Source organism: Mus caroli, unplaced genomic scaffold, assembly GCF_978045245.1.
Source record: "Mus caroli unplaced genomic scaffold, Mus_caroli_1 scaffold_18, whole genome shotgun sequence".
Taxonomy (NCBI): Eukaryota; Metazoa; Chordata; class Mammalia; order Rodentia; family Muridae; genus Mus; species Mus caroli.
The window spans coordinates 59,528,684-59,550,274 of NW_028227273.1; the positions used below are offsets into that span (position 1 = coordinate 59,528,684).

At 51.4% G+C, this 21,591-nt stretch overlaps 3 protein-coding genes across 4 annotated transcripts; 1 reads left to right on the forward strand and 2 right to left on the reverse strand.

Moving 5' to 3' along the window:
- Nucleotides 1-1,679: 1,679 nt before the first annotated feature.
- Psmb8 (proteasome 20S subunit beta 8) lies at nucleotides 1,680-4,821 on the reverse strand. Its single transcript, XM_021186515.3, has 6 exons — nucleotides 4,615-4,821; nucleotides 3,780-3,927; nucleotides 3,466-3,577; nucleotides 2,852-2,981; nucleotides 2,203-2,407; nucleotides 1,680-1,942 (listed from the first exon to the last, which is right to left on the reverse strand). Exons 1-6 carry the CDS (start codon nucleotides 4,759-4,761, stop codon nucleotides 1,854-1,856), a joined length of 831 nt encoding a protein of 276 aa, XP_021042174.1. The 5' UTR covers nucleotides 4,762-4,821; the 3' UTR covers nucleotides 1,680-1,853.
- Nucleotides 4,822-5,936: 1,115 nt separating this feature from the next.
- On the reverse strand, nucleotides 5,937-15,677 carry Tap1 (transporter 1, ATP binding cassette subfamily B member). Its single transcript, XM_021185938.3, has 11 exons — nucleotides 14,772-15,677; nucleotides 13,909-14,023; nucleotides 13,641-13,771; nucleotides 12,428-12,633; nucleotides 11,670-11,867; nucleotides 10,353-10,481; nucleotides 10,000-10,188; nucleotides 9,509-9,682; nucleotides 9,122-9,284; nucleotides 8,179-8,315; nucleotides 5,937-6,590 (listed from the first exon to the last, which is right to left on the reverse strand). Exons 1-11 carry the CDS (start codon nucleotides 15,295-15,297, stop codon nucleotides 6,384-6,386), a joined length of 2,175 nt encoding a protein of 724 aa, XP_021041597.1. The 5' UTR covers nucleotides 15,298-15,677; the 3' UTR covers nucleotides 5,937-6,383.
- Nucleotides 15,678-15,771: 94 nt separating this feature from the next.
- On the forward strand, nucleotides 15,772-21,249 carry Psmb9 (proteasome 20S subunit beta 9). Of its 2 annotated transcripts, none has more exons than XM_021185939.3 (6): nucleotides 15,772-15,919; nucleotides 17,548-17,615; nucleotides 19,006-19,137; nucleotides 19,675-19,804; nucleotides 20,190-20,331; nucleotides 21,070-21,249. In XM_021185939.3, exons 1-6 carry the CDS (start codon nucleotides 15,860-15,862, stop codon nucleotides 21,195-21,197), a joined length of 660 nt encoding a protein of 219 aa, XP_021041598.1. In that variant the 5' UTR covers nucleotides 15,772-15,859; the 3' UTR covers nucleotides 21,198-21,249. The 2 variants fall into 2 exon arrangements, with proteins under 2 accessions (XP_021041598.1, XP_021041600.1); XM_021185941.3 differs by lacking the exon at nucleotides 15,772-15,919 and adding an exon at nucleotides 15,970-16,111.
- Nucleotides 21,250-21,591: the final 342 nt, after the last annotated feature.

A 21,591-nucleotide genomic window follows, 5' to 3' on the forward strand; every position in this document is an offset into this window, starting at 1 on the left:
GAAGAGCCCTCACAGAGCATGGTGAGGCACCAGGTTCCTTTCTCAGACATGAAAATCAACCATGCTGCTCATCACCACGCCCCTCCACCAGGGCGCTACAAGCAGAAATGACTCTGCGGGCTGAAACTACCTATAAAGGAAAAAAATCCCCTTAGACATGCTGGTGTGACTACCCATGAGTCACTTGAAGGTCAAATGTTGAGGGCGGGGGGCTGGGGGTGGCCTTAAAGCAGGCCTGCATGGCTATGCCTATCTCTCTGGACTTTAGGGCTACCCCAGGTGGAGAAGGCTCCCATCTGGCTGTTCTGGATCTCAGAGTCCTCTAACCCCTGACCTGGCTCTTGACCACTCCTGCACCGAGCACTCATGCGCTGAACTCTCCTGCCCTGAGCACTCCTGCACTCAGCACTCCTACACCAAGCACTCCTGTACTGAGCACTCTTGTCCTGAGGCTCCTGCACTGAGCATGCCTGTACTGAGCACGCCTGTGTTGAGTACTCCTGTCCTGAGCATACCTCTACTGAGTACTCCTGCCCTGAGCACGCCTGTGCTGAGTACTCCTGTGCTGTGCCCTGAACACTCCTGCCCTGAGCACTCCTATCCTGAGTACTCCTGCTCTGAGCACTCTTGTCCTGAGTACTCCTGTCCTGAGCATGCCTATGTTGAGTACTCCTGCCCTGAGCACGCCTCTACTGAGTACTCCTGTGCTGAGCATTTCTGCCCTGAGTACTCCTGCCCTGAGCATGCCTGTGCTGAGTACTCCTGTGCTGAGCATTTCTGCCCTGAGTACTCCTGCCCTGAGCACTCCTATCCCGAGCACTCCTGTCCTGAACACTCCTGAGCTGAGCACTCCTGCACCAAGCACTCCTGCACTGAGCACTCCTGTGCTGAGTAATCCTGCCCGGAGCACTCCTGCACTGAGTACTCCTGCCCTGAGCATGCCTGTGTTGAGTACTCCTATTTTGAGCACTCCTGCACCAAGTACTCCTGCACTGAGCACTCCTGTGCAGATTACTCCTGTCCTGAGCACTCCTGTGCAGATTACTCCTGTCCTGAGCACTCCTGTCCTGAGCACTCTTGTGCTGATCACTCCTGTCCTGAGCTCTCCTGTCCTGAGCACTCCTGCGCTGAGTACTCCTGTCCTGAACACTCCTGCGCTGAGCACTCCTGTCCTGAGCACTCCTGTGCTGAGCACTCCTGCACTTACACAAGACCCAAGGGTTCCATTTTTTCTTTCACTTTCTCCTCTGCTTCCCCCACCCCAGAGAGTCTTGCTCATCTCTCTCTATTGTGCTTGCACCTTGCAGCCAGGGGTGAAACATGAAACTGAACCTCAACAAACTTTACATTCGCTATCCAATGTCACCCAGGTGTTACTTGAGCATCCGTGTTTATTGACATCACAAAGTCTTCCCAGTCGCCCCAAAACATACATGAAGGGCCACACTGGAGTCCCCCGAGACCATGACACTCCAGGAAGGGCCAAATGAAAACGCCTCTCCAAAGAGAAAAGTGATGGGTGACAGTCCTCCCGAGAGATGCAGGGGAAGGATGTCCAAGAAGAACCCGGCGAACACCTTCTCAATGGAAGCCTCGCCTGATTTCCTGTTTGTGCCCTAGCTCTCCCTCTAAAGAGCCCCACAGTCTGACCCCATTCAGCCACAACCCAGAGACGTGTATAACCGTTTTCCTTTTATTGTACTTAGAAGGTACCCGTGAGTACCGAGAGGGTAAACAGAGCCTTGTCTCCAGCCCAGGTTGAGCCCTTCTTTTTCCTAAGACTGAAGTAGTCCCAGGTCCCTGACTCTGCCAGCCAGTGCCACCAATGCTGGGGGAGGCCTGCCCAGCAGCCATCACAGAGCGGCCTCTCGGTACTTGTACAGCAGATCACTGACATCGGAACTCTCCACTTTCACCCAACCGTCTTCCTTCATGTGGTACACTGTGGGCGATGGAGAAAAGGACATGGCGTCAGGTCTTTCTTGGGCAAGTCTCTGCCAGAATGGTGTGGCATAAGCAGCTTTCATGAGCATTAAGCACACACACTGAAAACCTTTGTCAGGAACTTCAGTGTTCTCAGACCTGACATCTCCACTCATCTCCCCCGAGACTCCTAATCTAAGCTCCCCCCACGCCCCCCTCCTCCCAGGTGCTGGGGAGCAGTGGTCTCCCCAGGTGTTGTGGGGCGCATTGGTCTCTTACTGTTGACGACTCCTCCAGAATAGTTGTCTCTGTGAGTAGCGTAAGCAATAGCTCTGCGGCCAAGGTCGTAGGCCTCTTCAGGTCTGAGGTCCTGCCGGTAACCACTGTCCATCACCCCGTAGGCATAGGTGTTCCCGCTGCCAGTGGAAAACATCTGTCCCGAGAGCCGAGTCCCATTGTCATCTACGTAGTAAAGTCCTGGTCCCTAGAAGATGGGAAACCGTCCCGAGTTGAACTTGGTTTATTGATCATATCAAGACGCAAGTGTGACTTGTGGAGAGCAAGCAACATAGTGATGCCACCATAGAAACATTTGAGTTCAGACAGCACACTTTAGGGGGCTGGAGAGATGGCTCAGCGGTTAAGAGCCCTGACTGCTCTTCCAGAGGTCCTGAGTTCAATTGCCATCTGTAACGGCAACCTGAGTTCACGACCATCTGTAACGGGATCCAGTGCCCTCTTCTGGTGTGTCTGAAGACAACAAGAGTGTACTCACATAAAATAAATAAATGAATTTAAAAAACAAAAACAAAAGACAGCACACTTTGGTAAACATCAAAACCTGGATCAAGCATGGGGGAGGGGAGGGTTCAATGGGTAAGACACCTCTGGGGGTCGGGGGGGGGGAGCACAGACATAGGCCACCCACCTTCTTGTCCCAGCCACAGATCATGCTGCCCATGGAGAGGCCCATCCCCCGGTACTGCAGCATCATGTTGGAAAGCAGCTTGGATGCTGCAGACACGGAGATGCGTTCCCCATTCCGAAGATAATACAGCCTGTACAATCGAGCGAGGAGGAGGAGAGAGAAGGAGGCCTCAGGGGCGGCAGCTACACCTGCATTCATTTTCTCCCATAGCACGAGGGAGCAGGGATTGTAGAGATGAGTGTTTGGAAGGTATGAACTTGTGGGACATAAGAGTAAAGGAGAGTTTTGGAATTTAAAATCTCTGATCCGCATTTTAAAAGCCTAGTAAATGATACCACCCTGCAGGTTAAGTGACTGCCAGATTATCTGGTTTATAAGCAGGGACCCAGGCTAGGATTTGGGAGATTTTTAATCACATGAAGGATATATATGTATATATATGTGTATATATATATGTATGTATATATATGTATATATATATATATATATATATATATATATATATATATCCCTTATGGTTGCTAAAATGGATCACTGGATGGGTGTAAGTGACCTAGGACGTGGTGGGGGCAGGGGGGAGGGTCTGAACAAATGAGATGATAAAATCGGCCTACCTGCACTCCTTGGCCAACAGCCTCTCCCAGTACTGACAGTCGGCTGCACAACCGGACATGGTGCCAAGCAGGTAAGGGTTAATCTCGATCACTTTGTTCATCCTTATGGAGCCTGGAAGAGTTTTGAGATCAAAGAAATGAGCCCACAGCTCCCCACCCACCCCTCTCCCCCCACCCCACCCCCACCCCCACCCCCACCCCCAGTGTGCTATAATGCCAGCTCTGTCTGAACTTCGGCCCAGGCCTTCCGCTCTACTGAGAGAACAGCTCCACGAGTCGGACCACTGGAGCACACATGGAGCACACATACTCACTAATGTAACTCCCTGAAGTGGCCCTGGAGTCCACCGCCACGATGACGCCATGCTGGAACTTGAAGGCGAGTGTGGTTGTGCCGTGGGCCATCTCAATTTGAACATTCCTTTCCTGGTCACCACCAAAGGACCTCAGGAATGCGGTGGGCTAAGAGATGCAAGAAACAGAGGCGCACCTCAGTGCTAGGAAGCTCCTGGCAGGGTGGCAGGGTGAGGAGGGGTCTGCAGACTCTAGATGTCAGTAGCTCCGAAGAAAGAAAAGCAGGATTTAAGCCCACCAGCTTTCTGCTTTCCAGCACGTGGGAACAAAGGTCATGGTAGGCGACTTCAAGGTGTTTCCTGATCCGTGGCTCCTTCGGTTCTCGAAGGCACATTTTAATAACTTACTCTCATTTTACAGTAGAGGGGCTTGAGACCTAGGCCTTCTAATGTGTCCTAGGACACACAGGGTGGGTTGCTGAGACCAGGTAAGGCCACCAAAGTTCATAGGTCTTCCAAGACAACTGTACAGCCCCTGTAGTAGTTAGCAGTGGGTCTGTGGAAGGCATGGTGGTCTGTGCACTGTGTCTTGGGATTGGCACCAACCATCTTCTCAGTCTTGCTGTCTCAACTCCGTGCGTGACTCTCTCTCTTTCTGTCCCTCCCCCACCCCTTTCTCCCGCCTTCCCATGCCTTAATCTCCACGTTGGTTCTTCAGGGCTAGCCTCGATGCTGCTCTCCTGGACAGCCCCTCCTGGCGTCCTCACCTCCTCAGACCCAGGCAGACACTCCTTCCTCTGTGCCACCCACCACCACCCACCCCATGCATCTCTCCAGAACGCCCTACAGTCCTCACCTGCATTCCCCGGGGAAGTGCGAGCTCCGGAGCTTGCGCGGAGAAACTGTAGTGTCCGGGGTCCGAGCGACCCCCGCTTCCCGCATCCAGGGCAGCCCACTCGGGCCGCTGTCCCCGATTGGCACCGCACAGATCCAGTAACGCCATGACCACTTGGCCCCGGAGATCCGTCGACTCTCCGAGAAGGAAGTGAAAGCGAAAGCCACAGTGCCAAGGGGAGGGAACCAGTCCCCCACCCCCACCCCCTGCCCTTTCCGAGTAGAGCCCAGTTAATGGGTGTCTGAACTAAAACAATGTGTTGGGGACGAGTTTTCCTGCTGCCACATCAGTGAAACCAGCTAGAGAATGGGCTGTGGGGTGGAAGAAGAGGTGCGCCTTCGGAGGCCGCCTAGCAGTGGGGTACGTGAAGACCCACAGGCGGGGGGGGGGCATCTTCTGGGAACAGCGGAGAACTGGATAGGGTCCTATCTCCTAAAGAGGTGGTCTAGAACGTTGGAACCTGAGAGGAGTATTGAGCAGATCCACCTAGGCGTGCGTCCTGGGGATGGGGGCAGCACTCAAATAAATGAGCATCATTTTATAGAAACTGGAAAATGCGATAAATGGATGCACAGGGGTCTTTAGGTCCTGGGACGACCAGGAAAAAAACGGAGAAAGACGAACCAAGGAGAGGACTCAGTCGGGCCTTTTCAGGTGTCCCTCCTAGGGCCCCTCTTGGTTCAACAGTCTCACTACCCTGAGCCACCCACGAGGATGCGCCCTTCTGCCCGGGGCTGCTCACGTCGCGCAAGTCAGGGCTGCGCGCTCCTTCCTTGAATCCTCAACCCCACCTCTTCTTTGCAACCTTTGCGGACATTATCTGCCCAGCAACTGCTAACGTCACACACCGGGCCCTCCCTGAATGGAAGAGATTTACTGGCTAATCCTATCCATTTCATTGAGATTATCCCGGCGTGTGCCGCTGAGAAGGTGAGCGGTTCAGAAAGAATCTGAACGGGCGAGGTTATCCAGTCTGGTTTTCTGGGGTCCCCACCCGCGGCGCTGCCGCGCTTCCTCCAGCCTCAGCGAGGAAGAGAAGGACTCCAAGATGCAGTTGCTGCTGCCTTGGGGTGCGGAGAGGGAGGGGCTGCCGTCCGGTCCAGCTCAGCACTAGGAGTCCGTGGGTGAGCAGTAGAGAGAAATGAGAGCCCCAGGAAATAAAAGCTGATGGACCCAGCAGTAAAACAGAATTCTGAAGAAGAACGGGACACTGGGCTTGGGGGGGGGGTGCTGGCTAACTCAGCTAGGACTTTGCGGGAGCTAAGAAACGGGAGAAGCCACAGTACAAAACACCAGTTTTATTACAAATATCAAACACCCACAGAACACCCATCGGCCAGCCTAGGCCTTTGGTTAATTGTAAGCTGCTTGTCCTTTCTCTCTGTACACTTTGGGCGTTTCTTCTCATTCTATCACAACGCCACATAAACCAGGTTTGTGTGTGCATGCTGTGATACAAGCTCAGCACCGGGAGGGTGGAGACCCGGAGATTTAGCAGCTCAGTATTGGCCTGAGGTACCTTAAACCCCGTCTAATAGGGAGCGGGTCGGGGAAACACATTCGTGGTAAATTCCGGGCATCTCCTAGAGTTTACATTTTCTCATGTAACTAGCACCTCCGCTCCTCAACTGTCTCCGTGGGTGTGGTAATATCTTTGCTCCCAGGTTCTCTGTCACACAGAGTAGAGGACAGGAGGGGGGCAGCGCGCAGTGTGCAGTCCAGAGGCCCCGTCAGTCTGCAGGAGCCGCAAGAGCCTCTACCATGGCCCGGTAGCACCCTCCTCTCTTCATGAGCTGCAGGTGGGTGCCCTGCTCGGCGACAGAGCCTTCTCTGAGAAAGAGGATGTGGTGGGCCTGCTCTGCCAGGCTGAGCTGCTGGGTAATTAGAAGAACCGTCCGAGAAGTCCGCTTGGGGCTCTCATACAGGAGCCGCTGGACCTGGAGAAACACACAGACATTACAGTCCAGGAGACCCCTGTGCTTCCAGGGCTGGGACACATTGTCGATATCCCTGGTCTGCAGCGCCTCTCCAAACCTATGACTTGTTAAGGTGTCTTCACAAGAGAGGGTACAGAGAGAGAAAGAGCAGAAGCATGAGGGGGGAGGGGACTGAACAGTCTCTCATCTCTACCCATAAGCTGGGAAATTTGAAAAGAAAATTATTCTTCTCCCATATATTACATCCCGACTGCTGTTTCCCCCTCCTCTCCTCCCAGTCCCTCCTACTCAACCCCCTACCTCTCCTCGATTGCCCTTCAGAAAAAAGCAGGCCTCCCAAGGACATCAGCTGTCTTGGGAGATGGCACACTAAGTTGAAGTGACTAGGGTCTCCTCGTCCAGCCTTAATATGTGGGAACTTTTTAAGTTCCAAAAAAAAACATATATTAATTTATGCTTTGAGAATTTCATATGTGAATATAATGAAATATAACCATACCACCTCCCATTTCCCTCCTCTTCACCCCCCCAGGACCCACCCCACATGTCACCATTCCTATGTCATACATATTTTTAATAACCCACTAATAAGCTGAGAAAACATTTTGTAATGTGTTTTTATTTTACATTCATTGACGTTTTGCTTGTGTGCAGGTGTCAGAAGCCCTGGAGCTGGAGCTGCAGATGGTTGTGAGCTGCCATGTGGGTGCTGGGAATTGAACCCAGGTCCTCTGGAAGAGCAGCTAATGCTCTTAAAACTAATGCTCTAAACTGCTGAGCCACCCCTCAGCCGCTAAAATGAGAATTTTTTATAGTCAATCTAAAGAAATGTAATGCAGGGGCTAGAGAGTCAGCTCAGCAGTTAAGAGCACTGGCTGTTCTTCCAGCAGACCAGGGCTTGACTTCCAGTACCCACATAGTGGTTCACAACCATCCATAACTCTAGTTCCAGGGGATCCACACCTTCTTCTGACTTTCAGAGACACTGGGCACATACATACATTCAGGCTAAACACTCATACACATAAAATAAATTAATCTTAATTTAAAAAAAAAAAGTAACAGTAACAAAGAACACAAGTGTTTGGATGATTTGTGTCTGGACCCAGGCTCCACTGCTCAAAAGCTGTGTGACTTTTAGAAGGTTAATCAACCTCTCCTAGCCTCTATTTTGTCATCTACAGAATAAGCACCGCAAAAGACTCTGATGGACAAATTAGTACAAAGGGTGGGATAGAACGTCTACGACACAAAGCAAGCTTAGCCCACACAGAATGTTAGGACAGTAGCTCTGCTCACTGGTTCCCGTGTCCGGAAGAAAAGCTAATGGGACCAAGAATTCCAAGGACAGGTTTGAACAGTTCTGTTGTTGGTATAACTAACACAGGAGGAGTGACAGAAGCAAAGCTCCCACGGAAATGAGACTTCAGGGAGAAGACACAGCAGGGTGACCCAGCCCTCCAGAGGTAGCAGCAGGAAGACTACCAAGGGTCTGAGGCCAGCATTGTCTTCAAAGTGAGGTCCAGGCCAGCCAAGACCACATAGCAAGATGGCTCAAAAAGACAAAGGGTGAGAGCCAGAGCCTTACCCGTAGCTGGTTGCCAGCATCCAGGGCACTGGTGGCATCGTCCAAGATAAGCAGGCGTGGCTTCCGGATCAAGGCTCGGGCCAAGGCCACTGCCTGTCGCTGACCTCCTGACAGCTGGTTCCCAGTCTCACCTACCTCTGCAGAGACAAGAGTCCAGCTGAGATGTAGATAGTTGTGTACACATACACAGCACACATACACACTCATATACATACACAGCCACACACACATATATATACTCACATACATACACAGGCACACATATATATATATATATATATATATATATATATATATATATACTCACATACATACACACATACATACACACTCACATAACACAGACACATAAATACACACATACATACACAGGCACACACATATGTACTCACATAGGCATATACACACACATAAATATACATTCACATAGGCACACATACCTACTCACACACTTACACACATATACACATACACAGACACATAAACACACACAGACTCACTCAAATACACACACATACACACTCACATACACAGACACATATACACTCACACATACACACATACACAGACACACATACATACACACTCACACACACATATAGACATACAGACTCACATACACACATACACATGCGTACATGTATACACTCTCATACACATACACACTCACATAAATACACACATACATTCCCTCAGGGTATGATACACACTCACATACACGGACACACATACACACTCACATACACACACATACACACTCTCACACACACACACAAGGGCATGGGCGCAGCTGACAGGGGCAGTGGAAATGGAGGCTCTATGAAGGCAGATGGAGTCTGAGGATGTGAATTTGAGTTTCAACTACAAATTGACATCCAAGGGACAAGAAGGATTGAATAATAAAGGCGGGATTGTTGGAATCTGGATGGGAGAGCGTAGATACCTGTGTCATAGCCCTGAGGGAACCCAGAGATGAAATCGTGGGCTCCAGACTCCACGGCCACAGCTGTGATTTCCTCCATGGTTGGAGTCTGGTTCAGGCCATACGCAATATTTTCTCGAAAACTTCTTCCAAATAGCAGCGGCTCTTGTCCCACTGCGGCCACCTGAGGTCAAATGTGAAGAGCCACAGGCAAGAAACACCGAAGTGTTATTGTCCAGGTACTGAAGATTCACAATCTTGTGCATACCATACAGTCACGTGACTTCTGTCCACAGCCCCAACTCTGCCCATGGCTGCCTGCATCCCCTAACTCTCTGCAAGAGCTTTCGTGGAGAATTGTCTCTTGGCTTGATCTCCTCCCCTCCCCCACACCTCCTTCTTGCTCACCTGAGTGTGCAGGTAGTGGTGATCATACTGGACCAGGGGCTCGCCATCCAGCAGCAGCTGGCCCCCAGTGGGCTGGTACAGGTTCTGCAGCAGGGCGGCCACGGTGCTCTTCCCTGACCCATTGGGTCCCACCAACGCTGTCACTGTCCCAGGACGCAGGGTGAACGTCAGCCCCTAGAGGCCAGAGAAACACATGGCATTTGAAGGCCTCTGTCACTCAGTGTGAGTTCCTGGACAGCCAGGGCTACACAGAGAAGCCCTGTCTCAAAAAAAAAAAAAAAAAAAGAAAAGAAAAGAAAAGAAGGAGGAGGAGGAAGAGGAAGAGGAGGAGGAGGAGGAGGGAGAAGAAGAAAAAGAAGGAGGAGGAGGAGGAAGAGGAGGAGGAGGGGGAAGAGGAGGAGGAAGAGGAGGAGGAAGAGGAGGAGGAAGAGGAGGAAGGAGGAAGGAGGAAGAAGAAGAAGAAAGACTTAAAAGGGATGGGTAGACAGTACCTGAAGCACCTGGACTTTGGGCTGGTTTGGGTAGGCAAAGGAGACATCTTGGAACTCCACAAGGCCTTTCATGTTTAAGGGTGCCAATGAGCCACTGAGTGGAGAGCAAGGAGTCCGGTCCAAGTATTCGAATATTTTCTCTGAGGAGCCCACAGCCTTCTGCATGGAGGGGTAGATGGAGAGCAGGACCTGCATCGCAGAGCGGGGTGTGTGTGTGAGCCTGGGATGGACCACGAAAGCAAGTGAGCCATCTAACCTGCTTGACAGCATTCAGGAAACAGGCGGAGGATGCCCAAAGCGGCAGAGAAGGCAATGGACAGGCTGAGACCGCCGACTGTGGGGGCGGGGCTCACCTGAACAGCGTGGGTGAACTGAAGCTGGTAGAGAACGAATGAGACAAGGTTGCCGCTGCTGACAGCCCCTCTGATCACCAGCTGCCCGCCCAGGTACAGAATTCCCACCTTCAGCAGCATTCCTGAGACCTACAGGGAAAACATGGGATGAAACGAACTGCAGTGGTCACATGGAAGGTCTTTTCTCCCAGACACGTAAGATAGGGGGAAGGAGGGGTCAATGGTCAGACTCAAACACAGCTCACATCTTCCATGTCCTCCTCCTCATGGCTGCTGGCTCCTTGTTTCAGGAGCATTTGACACTTTTTAAAAAGATTTTTATAGTTCTAAATTATGTCTGTGTGTCTGTCTGTCTGCGGGTACAGGCATATGAGTGTAGGCACCCACAGAGGTCAGAAGAGGGCGTCAGAACCCCTAGAGCTACAGCCACAGGCAGTTGTGAGCTGCCCTTCATAAGTGCTCACATCATGAGCCTCTGTAAAGGAGGTTATGTTATACCTTTCTTGCTGCTGTTTAATATTACTTTTTAACTACATTTATTTATTGTTTGTTTACTTATTTTTGTATGTGAGTAGGCACCACGGTGCACCTTGTGGAGGTAAGAGGACAACTTTCAGGAGTCAGTTCTCCTGTCCTCCATGTGGGTTTCTGAGATGGATCTCAGGTCACCAGGCTCAGCAGCACGACAGCGGGCACCCTTACCTCCGGAGCCATCTCACTCCCCCACACCTTTTACTGAGACAAGTCTCACATCATAGCTCATGATGGCTGGAAACTCACAGCAATCCTCCTGCCTCCACATGAGTCCTGGGATTACAGATGTGAACCACCACATCAGGTTTTACTCCCATTTTTCAAATCAGGGCAACAGCCTCAGAAAAAGGTAATATGTGCTGGATACAGAACTGGTGGGTGGCAGGAAGGATCCTGGAATCTCAGTTACAGCTTTAGTTCCAGCTGCCCCTGGCCGCTGGCCTCTGGCACTTCTCATAGCTCCCACTAGCTTGCCCACACAGTGCCAACATGAAGCGCACACCATGCAGGAAATGTGTGGCTTTCTGAGAGGCCAAGGAAGTGCCGGAGTTGGGAGAGTGGTATCTCCTTAGCACACAGGTCAAGTGGGCTTTGTGTGCCAATGTGGAAGGCTGATTCTTAACACCACAAAACACTGAGAGAATTAAGGGCAGAGAGTCCTTAATTGAGTAATCGAGAGCCGAAGCCAATCACTTCCCACTGGAGGAGGAGCAGGGGGGTTGGGAAACAGCAGAATCAAGACATGTTCACACAAAGAACGGGACATCCACCTCCTGTACTCACACTCGTGGTCCAGACTTCAGCGACGTAAGCCAAGGCCTCCTTCTTGTTTAGCGTCTTCATTTCTTCCAACTTCTGCCTGAACTTCTGGGCCTCTCCCTCCTCGTTGGCAAAGCTCCGTACAGTAGGCATCGCCGATAAGGCCTCAAGGGCCACCTGCGTGGACTTTGCTAGAGACTCCTGCACCTTCACTGCCAGTGACTATGGAAGACAAGGACCAGAGACATCACACGGGGTGTGCAAATGAGAAAGAATACGGACACCTAGGTTACCTACGTGGAGATTAGAGTCAAGAGTCAGAGGGACAGAGGGAAGAGAAAGGTCTAAAGCCATACTTCTAGGTAGAAGAGGCGTGGAGGAAATGAATCCAATTTTTGTAAGATTTATTTTATCGTGTATGTGTGTGCATCGTGTGTATAGATCTCCATGGAGACCAGAAGAGGGAGTTAGATCCCCTGAAGCTGGAACTACAGACCACAGAGAACTAACTGCCTAGTGTGCACTGGGAATCAAACTCAGGTCCTCTGAGGAACAGTCAGCACTCTTAACCCCGAGCCATCTCTCCAGCCTAAGAGCCTATTCTTTAAGGACAGATTATGACCATAAGTTAGACAAGAAGGCAGAGTACAGAGATGTGGGTGCAGGGCAGTGTGGGGCCAGAGGTAACAGGTCAGAGGTTCAGGATGATGGAGGACTGGAAAGCCACACTGAGAGCAGTCTAGGAGAAACTGAACGTGGGAGCTGACGATCTGGGGACTTACCTGGTGCACTTTTCCCAGCTTCTTAGGCAAAAGAAAAAGCAGGGGCAGGGTGGTCAGGGTGACCAGAGTGAGGTACGGTGACCCCCAAAACATGAACACCAAGAGACACAGGGCTCGCCCCAGGTACCACAGCAGCAGGCTCAGCTTGTCACTAATGGACTCGCACACGTTGGCTGTGTCCTCAGTCACCCGAGATGTGATGGAACCTGCCCAGATTGAGAAGAAGAGAGACAGTGAGCAAGCGGTTCACAGAGACAAGAGGAGCTGACAGTTGGGGCCAGGGTGGGCCCGTCAGCACAGCATCCTGAGGGGGGTAACGGGTGGGAGACTGGGGAGGTGCAGGAACTTCAGTGCAGGGGAAAAGAAAGGAAAGATCTGGTTAGGCCTGTGCTTGCCAGTAAAGGAGTTGTCGCTGGGTGTGGTGGCACACACCTTTAATCCCAACAGACTGGGGGCAAAGGCAGCAAAGGCCACTCTGGCCTACCTAGTGAATTCTAGGCCAGCTAAGGCTACACAGTGATGCCCTGTAATATGAAATGAACTTCCAGTTCCCTGAAAGCTTTCAGCTCTTCAGTTACTTTAACTCCTGTCAGTTGCCTGCCGCTGGCCCTCCCTCCAGTAGCCGTGGAGAGAAGGGAGGTAGCAACCAGAGAGGCAGGTCCAGGGTCCTTTAGGAAATGGAGACCCTCAGGTCTAACCTCGGTGCATCTGCCTAGGTAGGTTTCAGCATCTAGTGTCTAGAATTCAGTTTCCTCCATTTAAAATGAGGCCGTTGGAGTTGAGGGTCTCTGGCTTTCCAGGGCTGTAAGTCTGCTGTTTCATATCTATGGGGAATGATGAATGCAAATACGGTTTTCCTTAGGGTAAAAAAGGCAATGTTTTGCTACATTTGAGATATACCATGAATAAGAAGGCTTGGGGTCACTCAGTTGGTAGAGCTTTTGCCTAACATACAGGAAATCTTGGATATAGAGAAAGGATCTCGTGTAGCCTAGGGGGGACTCAGATTGACTATGTAGCTGAAAGACTTTGAACTTCGACCTCTAGGTCCTGCCTCCAAACCCCAAGTGTTGGAATTACCACACCCCATCCATATGGTTCTGGGGATCCAGCCTGGGCATGTGTGTGTGTACATGTTTGGGGGGGGGCAGTCGAGAGCGTGTGTGGCGGTATAGAGATTATAGCATACAAGTGAAAAGGCTTCATGAGAGACCTGCTGGGTTCTTCAGGAAAAACCCTGTCTCCTGGCGAAGGACGGCCCGAAACACCTCTCTGTGCACACGGCCATGCATGTGTCCCATGGTGATGTTGTAGATTCCATCACTTGCAAACTCCAGCGCTGTGCTAGAGTCAGAGACATGGGAGGATCAGTTGTCTCCTTCCTGAGACAGAGTCCCAGATCCCCACAGAAGTGTAACTTAAATGACAGTCCCAACAGCCAGTCCCCTCTGCTCTGGGACCCCCATTCCCATCCTCCACACCTGGCTATGGTGAGAATGGACATGAGCCATATGTTGCGGGTGAAGCTAGGAACTGTCTTATCCTGAAGAATCCAGTCAGTGATGCGGCCCGTGAAGAAGGGAATGGCCATTTCCCCTGGGGAGAAAGGAGAGACACCTCAGTCACAAACATTATGAGCAGCAAATCACCTGCAACTTCTGCCCCCTCCCTTCACCACTATCCAAGAAGCTGAGCTCCCAGACCCAAGCCTGCTCCGGCTACATCAAACTTCTCAAGGGCTACTTGAGGGCAGTTAGCAGACCTTGGTGGCACAGGCTGTTAATCCCAGCACTCCAAGTAGAAGCGAGCAGATCTCTCTGGGTTTGAGACCAGCCTGGGCTACATAATGAATTCCAGAAGAGCCAAAGCTACATAGAAAGACCCTATCTCAAAGAGGAAAGAAAAGAGGGGAGGGGAGGGGAGGGGAGGGGAGGGGAGGGGAGGGGAGGGGAGGGGAGGGGAGGGGAGGGGAGGGGAGGGGAGAGGAGAAGAGAAGAGAAGAGAAGAGAAGAGAAGAGAAGAGAAGAGAAGAGAAGAGAAGAGAAGAGAAGAGAAGAGAAGAGAAGAGAAGAGAAGAGAAGAGAAGAGAAGAGAGAAGATGGCGGTGTGGAAAGAAACCTTCACATTTGGGCTATGATGTGAAGTTCTGCTCCCAGAAGACCCTGACCCCAACGCCCTTGTCTGGACCCCTTCTCGGGCCTGGGTCCTTCTCTTTCGGCCTAAGTTGCCTCCTTAGTGTCTCTGACGCTTCCCGGGACTACTTTACTCTCCCTTTCTGCCTATTATCCTGGAATGCCCATTGCCCTGTCCCCTGTGGCCTGCTCTTTCACCCAGTCTCCCTTACCAAGGCAAGAGAGAATCAAGAGAACCAGAACCAGGTAGAGACGTCTCTTCTTAGGGCCCAGGAAGCCCAGCATCCGACACAGCATGTCTCCAGCGTCCCTGTTGCCGCTGGGCGCCCAGAGGCTCCCCAACTTGTGCCACAGGGCGGCTGCGGGCAATGCTGCCACATAACTGATAGCGAAGGCATCTGGACGACTGTTCCAGTACAGTAATCCTGCTCTGTCACCCTCCCGGAGTGCTCCCCAGGCGGCCAGCTCTCTGAACAAGGCAAGTCCAGGCAGGGCCAAACTCAGTGCGGCCACCAGCGGCTGTAAAGCAGCCAGCCAGCCATGGGCTCCTGCGGTGACCCCGAGGACCCCGCGGACCCCTAGTCCTAGGATGGCCCAGCGACTCAGGCCCACCACCCAGACCCGGAGCAGCGGCACCTCGGGAACCAACAGGGAGAAGATTCCCGGGAGCGTGGGCCACAGCAGCAGCCAGTCCACCAGCAGGAGCAGGGCGGCCGCCAGCCAGGCGTGCGCAGCCATCGAGCCTGAGCTGTCCGGAGTCTGGTCCTAGCCTGGGACTCTCGACGTCCTCGCTGCACAGGAGTCTCCGTGGGGAGGGAAGAAGGGCGGGTCCGAGGGCGTGCGCGTAAAGTCCCCGGAACCCGCTCGAGCTGGTGGCGCTGACTAGAAGTGCCGGCGTTTAGAGGAAGAAGAAACCGAAAGCCGACGCCGAATCACTAGACACGCCTCCTGCTGAGACTGGCTTGCTCTGGAAGCTGCCACTGAAACTGTAGTTGGAGTTCTGCCTAGCAGCCCTGGCCTGTCGTGTTCTTCTCCATGAATCTCATTCTCCTCTCCTTCCCCAGCCTCCTTAATTTGCCTGCGTGAATTTTCCCATCCCAGGCCCCACCCCAGATTGAGGGCGGGACCCTCTGTCGTCACCTGTCTCTGTGCAGATTTGCCCTGCTCAGGTTTGCTCTGGGCGCCAAAAGCCCGGTAGAACGGCACGCCCCTTGCGCGATGATGGGGCGGGGCCTCAGTCTGCAAGTTGCCTGCACCGCGCGCAGCCGCTGATTGGAAAGCCGAGCCCCGCTCTGCTGAGATGCTGCGGGCAGGAGCACCTACCGCCGGCTCGTTCCGGACGGAAGAAGTCCACACCGGGGTAATGGGTCTGGGGGTGAGAGTCAGTGGGTGGAGTGACCAGGGACCCCTAAAGCTCTGGAAGTAAACCAAGAGACTTAGGAAGCTTGTAGCGCCCAGCGCTTGCGCTCCACAGTGAACGTAGGGTATCCCTGCTCAGAAGTGTGGTGTCCAGGGGTCTGTGGAGGGATCCGCATGCGAAGCTGGTAAGAAGGTGCGTTCTTTGGCTTGAGCTGGAAGCGTCTAAGGGAAGTTGCTCCAAAGCGCTTTCGCTTTCACTCTGGACTGCGCAGTTGGGGTTACTGGCTAAATCAAGTGAGGGGCTTGGGGACCCCTACAAAAGAGGTGCTGAGGTGTCCTGGATGAAGCACCTGAGAGAAGGTAATATGGAGGCTCATTGAAAAGGACCTACCTACACAGCATACAGATCTTTGCTTAACCTAGCCCCAGACAGCCCCCCCTGAGTGAGGACAAGCTCTCTGGCGCCAGGATTGCGGGGGGAGGGGGGGAGATGGGAATGATCGGTGGTCCTCCTTGTTCCAGGTGCTGCCCTGCAGCACACTCCACCCCACCCTGTCCCCAACACAGTCATTCCCATGCTTGCCTGAGAACTTTGCCCAGACCTAGGAGCTGGGAAGGAGATGGCAGCTGGTTTCTGCTCTCTAAAAGCCACCAACCACACTTTTTTTTTTTTTTTTTTTTGGTTTTTCGAGACAGGGTTTCTCTGTGTAGCCCTGGCTGTCCTGGCACTCACTTTGTAGACCAGGCTGGCCTCGAACTCAGAAATCCGCCTGCCTCTGCCTCCCAAGTGCTGGGATTAAAGGCGTGCGCCACCACGCCCGGCTAACCACACTCTTAATATGGTGTGGAGGAACAAAGTGGACATTTCTGGCCTTTTGTGCTCAGAAAGCACACTCATGGGCAGGGTCCCCGGAGATCAGAACGACGTGGAGTGGACAGAAAGGTTGGAAAAAGTCTCCCTCGCTGCCACGGAGCTGTGGGACTTAGAAATCAAATCAATCAAGGGTTCAGAGTGAGACCTGAGTCAAATTGGAAAGCTCATTCGTCTCCATAAGTCAGTTTTCTCAGTGCAACCAAGGATCTCTAAGGTGCCTTTTAACCTAGAAGGTGTGGGGGAAGTAGATATGTCTACCCTCCTTCACTTATCCGTAATTCTTTCCTTGACCTGGAAAAACTCTGCTATCCAGAAGTCCTTTCCCCTGGCTGCAGAGACTTCGCTTAAGTGAAATTTGTGCCCTACCTGAAGGATCCTTGCTGCTTCTGTGTCTCGACTTCTGGCCATGTTAACCCCCCGGCCTCTGTGTCCCTTGTTCAGTAACACTAAGGCTCCCATTCTGATAAAGTAAGGTTGCAGGTGGGGGATCCAGGACCAGGAAAGACCTGGTCTCGTGTCACAGTAATTCACAGTAATGATGCATGTGGTACGCAATTCACAAGCAGCAGGGCCGATTTCCTGGGCCTTCCTCTCAGTTCTTGCTCTCCTCATGCAGATTGCGTCTGCCTCCAGGAACCATCCTTGCTTTTCAGGGTGACCTTGAGTCGGTCACCTCCTGCATGGACATTTTCTCCTCCTTAAGATGGAGGCTCAAGACGCTCCTAGCCCTGACTTTTCGTACTGTCTCTCTGCAGACAACCATCATGGCAGTGGAGTTTGACGGGGGTGTCGTAGTGGGCTCTGATTCCCGGGTGTCAGCAGGGTGAGTAGTGTCAAAGGCCCGTGTGTTGGAGGGAAGCTGGTGGCCCTAAGTGCACATTTTCCTTGCCCACTTCTGAGGAGTATGGTAACCTTCCAAGAAATGAAGCTGAACTTTCCAAAAAAGTATCATAATGCACTGATGGAGAGGCGTTTGGGTCTCTGAATCCACGGCATTCGTGAATATTTTGTAGCTTGATGGACGTAAAGAAATAGTATCTCGGAGGGACACAGGTAGGTTGTAGATGGACTGTGTTATCTGCAGTTGGGATAAAACATAAATGGTGGTTTTCCGAAGCAGTTATCTCACTCATTTGCCTGAGTTTGAAGTAAGTTTGATTGGTCTCCTGTCCTGGCTAGTTTGCTCACACACAAGTCAGACTGGGATGACGTCCATGCTGTTTCTGCCATGTTCCATAGAACCACCATTGCCCCTCAAAGTGATGAACTGCAAAGAAATTCTGGAAAGAGGCAATTTTTTTCTCTTGTTTCACTTTTTGTTTTGTTTTTGTTTTTAGAGACAGGGTTTCTCTGTGTAGCCCTGGCTGTCCTGGAACTCACTTTGTAGACCAGGCTGGCCTCAAACTCAGAAATCCACCTGCCTCTGCCTCCCAAGTGCTGGGATTAAAAGTGTGCACCACCACTGCCTGCCATAGAAGCACACTTTTCTTACCTAGGTGTTTTTTTGTTGTTTTGTTATTAAAAAAAAAAATAAGTCTTTAAAAGTCTAATATTTTGGGTCTGGAGAGATGGCTCAGTGGTTAAGAGCACTGCTCTTCTTTACCAGCCGGTTCAATTTCCAGCACCCACATGGCATCTCACAACTGTCTGCAACTCCAGCTCCAGGGAAGCTGACACCCTCACACAGGCAAACATGCCGTCAAAACACCAATGGACATGAAATAAAGATAAATAAATCTATTTTTAAAAGTCTAGTGTTTTGGGAGTATAGTCTCTAAAATAGGATCTCTCCTGTAGCCCAGGTTGACCTCAAACTTGCTATGTAGTCAAGGCTGGCCTTGAACTCCTGTTCCTCCTGACTCTACCTCCTGAGTGCTAGGAGTACAAATATGGCCGCCATGCCCACCTCATGCTATGCTGGGCTTTGTGCATGCCAGGTGGGTACTCTACCACCTGGGCTACACCTCCCCTCGCCCCCCCCACACACACTCGCACACACACTCACACACTCACTCACACACACACACACATATGCACACACACTCACACACACACACACGCAGCCAAGCACATCTAACTTTGATTACTATAGTGACTTACTGATCTGAGATGTCTTTTTTTTTTTTTTTTAATTTTCCTGCTTTAACCTAAGCATTGCAATCTCTACAATTATCTTTTTAAACCAACTTGAAGGTTTGGCTCCTTCCTTACAGTGCAGCAGTAGTGAACCGCGTGTTCGACAAGCTCTCCCCTCTGCACCAGCGCATCTTCTGTGCCCTCTCGGGTTCCGCTGCTGATGCCCAAGCCATAGCTGACATGGCCGCCTACCAGCTGGAGCTACACGGGTACAAAGCCCTGGGGTCCTGACTCCCCTCCCGCTAAAACTCCCCAACTGCATGGCTCTGCCAGCTTTGAGCTCCCACTGGAGTATCTGGGAGCCAGTGTTCTGCGTCTGTGAAGAGGAAATCACGGTAGTGACTCCACCTCCCCTGTGCTGACTTGAAAAGTGCACATCACTGCCCTGATGTAGGAACTCAGGAAGAAGACAGCCATTTGGCCCACTCCTAATATCAGGCAGTTGCCAGGAGAAATCAAGGTCACTGGGACGGAAGCAAGCTTATCATCTCCTTTAACCGACGAGGGCAGGGCCCTTAGAGGCAAGGGAGGGGTTTATCATTGGGAGTGGGAAGGTGGAGCAGAGAAAAGCAGGTGAAGAACCAACGACCTCCATTGTGGAGCTCCGGCCCCCCTAGGCACATGGGAGGGAAGCTGGTATCTGTGCAGCCGCTGGTTCAAGCGTGACTTGGCAGAGAGGGCAATGGGGTGACAAGAGTGAGACTCAGCAGAGTGCTGTTGACCCTCCCTTCCAACATCCGCTTCAGGTTGGAGCTGGAGGAGCCGCCCCTCGTTCTGGCTGCTGCAAACGTGGTGAAGAACATCTCCTACAAGTACCGTGAGGACTTGTTAGCGCATCTCATAGTAGCTGGCTGGGACCAACGTGAGGGGGGACAGGTGAGTATGTCCATTCCAGGTCTCAGGGTTCCCCACTCCTCTCTTCAGAGAGATGAAAGTTGCGTGTCTTTCTAGCTTTGTGGTCCAGAGACAGTTCCTCTAAAGACATACTACAGCCACGATTATGGTGGTACACATCTTCAGTCTCGGCACTCGGGAGGCAGGGGCATATGGCTCTCTGTGGGTGTGAAGAACCTGCTCTCTAGAGAGAGTTCCAGGCAAGCCAGGGCTACATTAGTGAGACCCTGTTTCAAAACAAGCAAAAATAAATGATAAAAGCATACTGTAGGCTCAAGTGTGGGCGTCCCAGGTCTTCACAACAGCTCATATCACATGAAGGAGCCGTGAGATGATCCTGACCTGACCTGGGGGACCCTCTCTCTAGGTGTATGGAACCATGGGAGGAATGCTAATTCGACAGCCCTTTACCATCGGCGGTTCCGGAAGCTCTTACATTTATGGTTATGTGGACGCAGCTTATAAACCAGGCATGACCCCTGAGGAGTGCCGGCGTTTCACCACAAATGGTAACTAGCCAACTGAGGGGTGACTTGGGGGAGGGTTTGTGGATGTGGAAAGAAATTAGATTGTAAAGAGTAAGAAAAGAAATACAAGAGTGGCCATTCCGTGTCGAAGCTTTTAAAAAGAAATATTTACTTTTAATTATGCATGTGTACATGAGTGTGTCTCTGTATGGGTTTGTGCATGTGTATGTGGAAGCCAGAAGAGGATGCTGGGTCCTCTGGAGCTGGAGTTACAGGTGTTTGTAAGGCACCCTATGTGGGTGCTGGGAACCAAACTCTGTAAAAGTAATAGGTGCTCTTAACCACTGAGCCTCTCCATCTCCATCTTTTGGAACTGGGAGACATTTGAGTGGGAGGGGACAGACAAGACAAATGGTAGAAGAGATGGGGCTGGGGTTGGGGCAGTAGGGATGGAGCAGGACTGTCTTAAGCACATCAAGGGTATGAAGTTACTATGGGAACCAGCAGTGAATTGAGCTCTCCCCTCCACCCTCCAAACCCCGCCCCCAGCTAGCTCACACCAACTTGATGGCTCAGCATTCAAGGATTTGGACAATGTGTGCTAGCCTATAGGTAACTTGAACGTTTACGGTAGGGACATGGGCAGGTGCTGGTTTGCTGGACATTATGATGTGTTCTGGAGGGAAGTAGCATGTAGTTGGAAAGGGAAAGAAACGAGTATTTAAGTCATTTTTTTTTTTTTTTTTTTTTGCTCCTCTCTCCAACGTGAATCCTCTACAGCCATTACTCTGGCCATGAACCGAGATGGCTCTAGTGGGGGTGTCATCTACCTGGTCACCATCACAGCTGCTGGTGTGGACCATCGAGTCATCCTGGGAGATGAGCTGCCAAAATTCTACGATGAGTGACTGATCCCCAGACGTCCCTTCCGTGTTTGTAATAAACTTTCTGGAACCAGAAGGCCGGTGCGATGGGCAAAGGTGAAATATGTGTATCAGAGAGACACGGTGTGTGGAGGGAAGCGTCCTCCCTGGCCCAGATCAGCATGCCCTTCCATTCTTTTTTAAAAATAAACTTTATTATTAAAAAATAAATAAATAAATAAATCATAAGTTGCAAATAAATAAAAGAGCATCCACACTAAAATTAACCACATGCAAAGTCTGCACGACGCAGTGAACTTCTAGACAGTAAGAACTGAGATTTAAAATGGAAGCTGTGAAGTTCGACATTAAATTGAACACCTTCTTGTTCTTTATCCCCATGCCAAACACTTTCTCCGGAGAAAGAGAGCGGAGCACC

Bases quoted from the DNA above. Each gene is read 5' to 3' on its own strand.
- Psmb8 (XM_021186515.3), bottom strand. From the start codon at position 4,761: ATGGCGTTACTGGATCTGTGCGGTGCCAATCGGGGACAGCGGCCCGAG. The intron at 3,928-4,614 runs GTGAGGACTGTA...TGCATCTCTTAG, and splicing joins CACTTCCCCGGGGAATGCAG to CCCACCGCATTCCTGAGGTC. The intron at 2,982-3,465 runs GTAGGCCGATTT...TCGATTGTACAG, and splicing joins CTGTTGGCCAAGGAGTGCAG to GCTGTATTATCTTCGGAATG.
- Tap1 (XM_021185938.3), bottom strand. From the start codon at position 15,297: ATGGCTGCGCACGCCTGGCTGGCGGCCGCCCTGCTCCTGCTGGTGGAC. The intron at 11,868-12,427 runs GTAAGTCCCCAG...TGTCTTCCATAG, and splicing joins AGCTGGGAAAAGTGCACCAG to TCACTGGCAGTGAAGGTGCA. The intron at 8,316-9,121 runs GTATCTACGCTC...TTGTCTCTGCAG, and splicing joins CCCTCAGGGCTATGACACAG to AGGTAGGTGAGACTGGGAAC.
- Psmb9 (XM_021185939.3), top strand. From the start codon at position 15,860: ATGCTGCGGGCAGGAGCACCTACCGCCGGCTCGTTCCGGACGGAAGAA. The intron at 19,138-19,674 runs GTACAAAGCCCT...CATCCGCTTCAG, and splicing joins TACCAGCTGGAGCTACACGG to GTTGGAGCTGGAGGAGCCGC. The intron at 20,332-21,069 runs GTAACTAGCCAA...AATCCTCTACAG, and splicing joins CCGGCGTTTCACCACAAATG to CCATTACTCTGGCCATGAAC.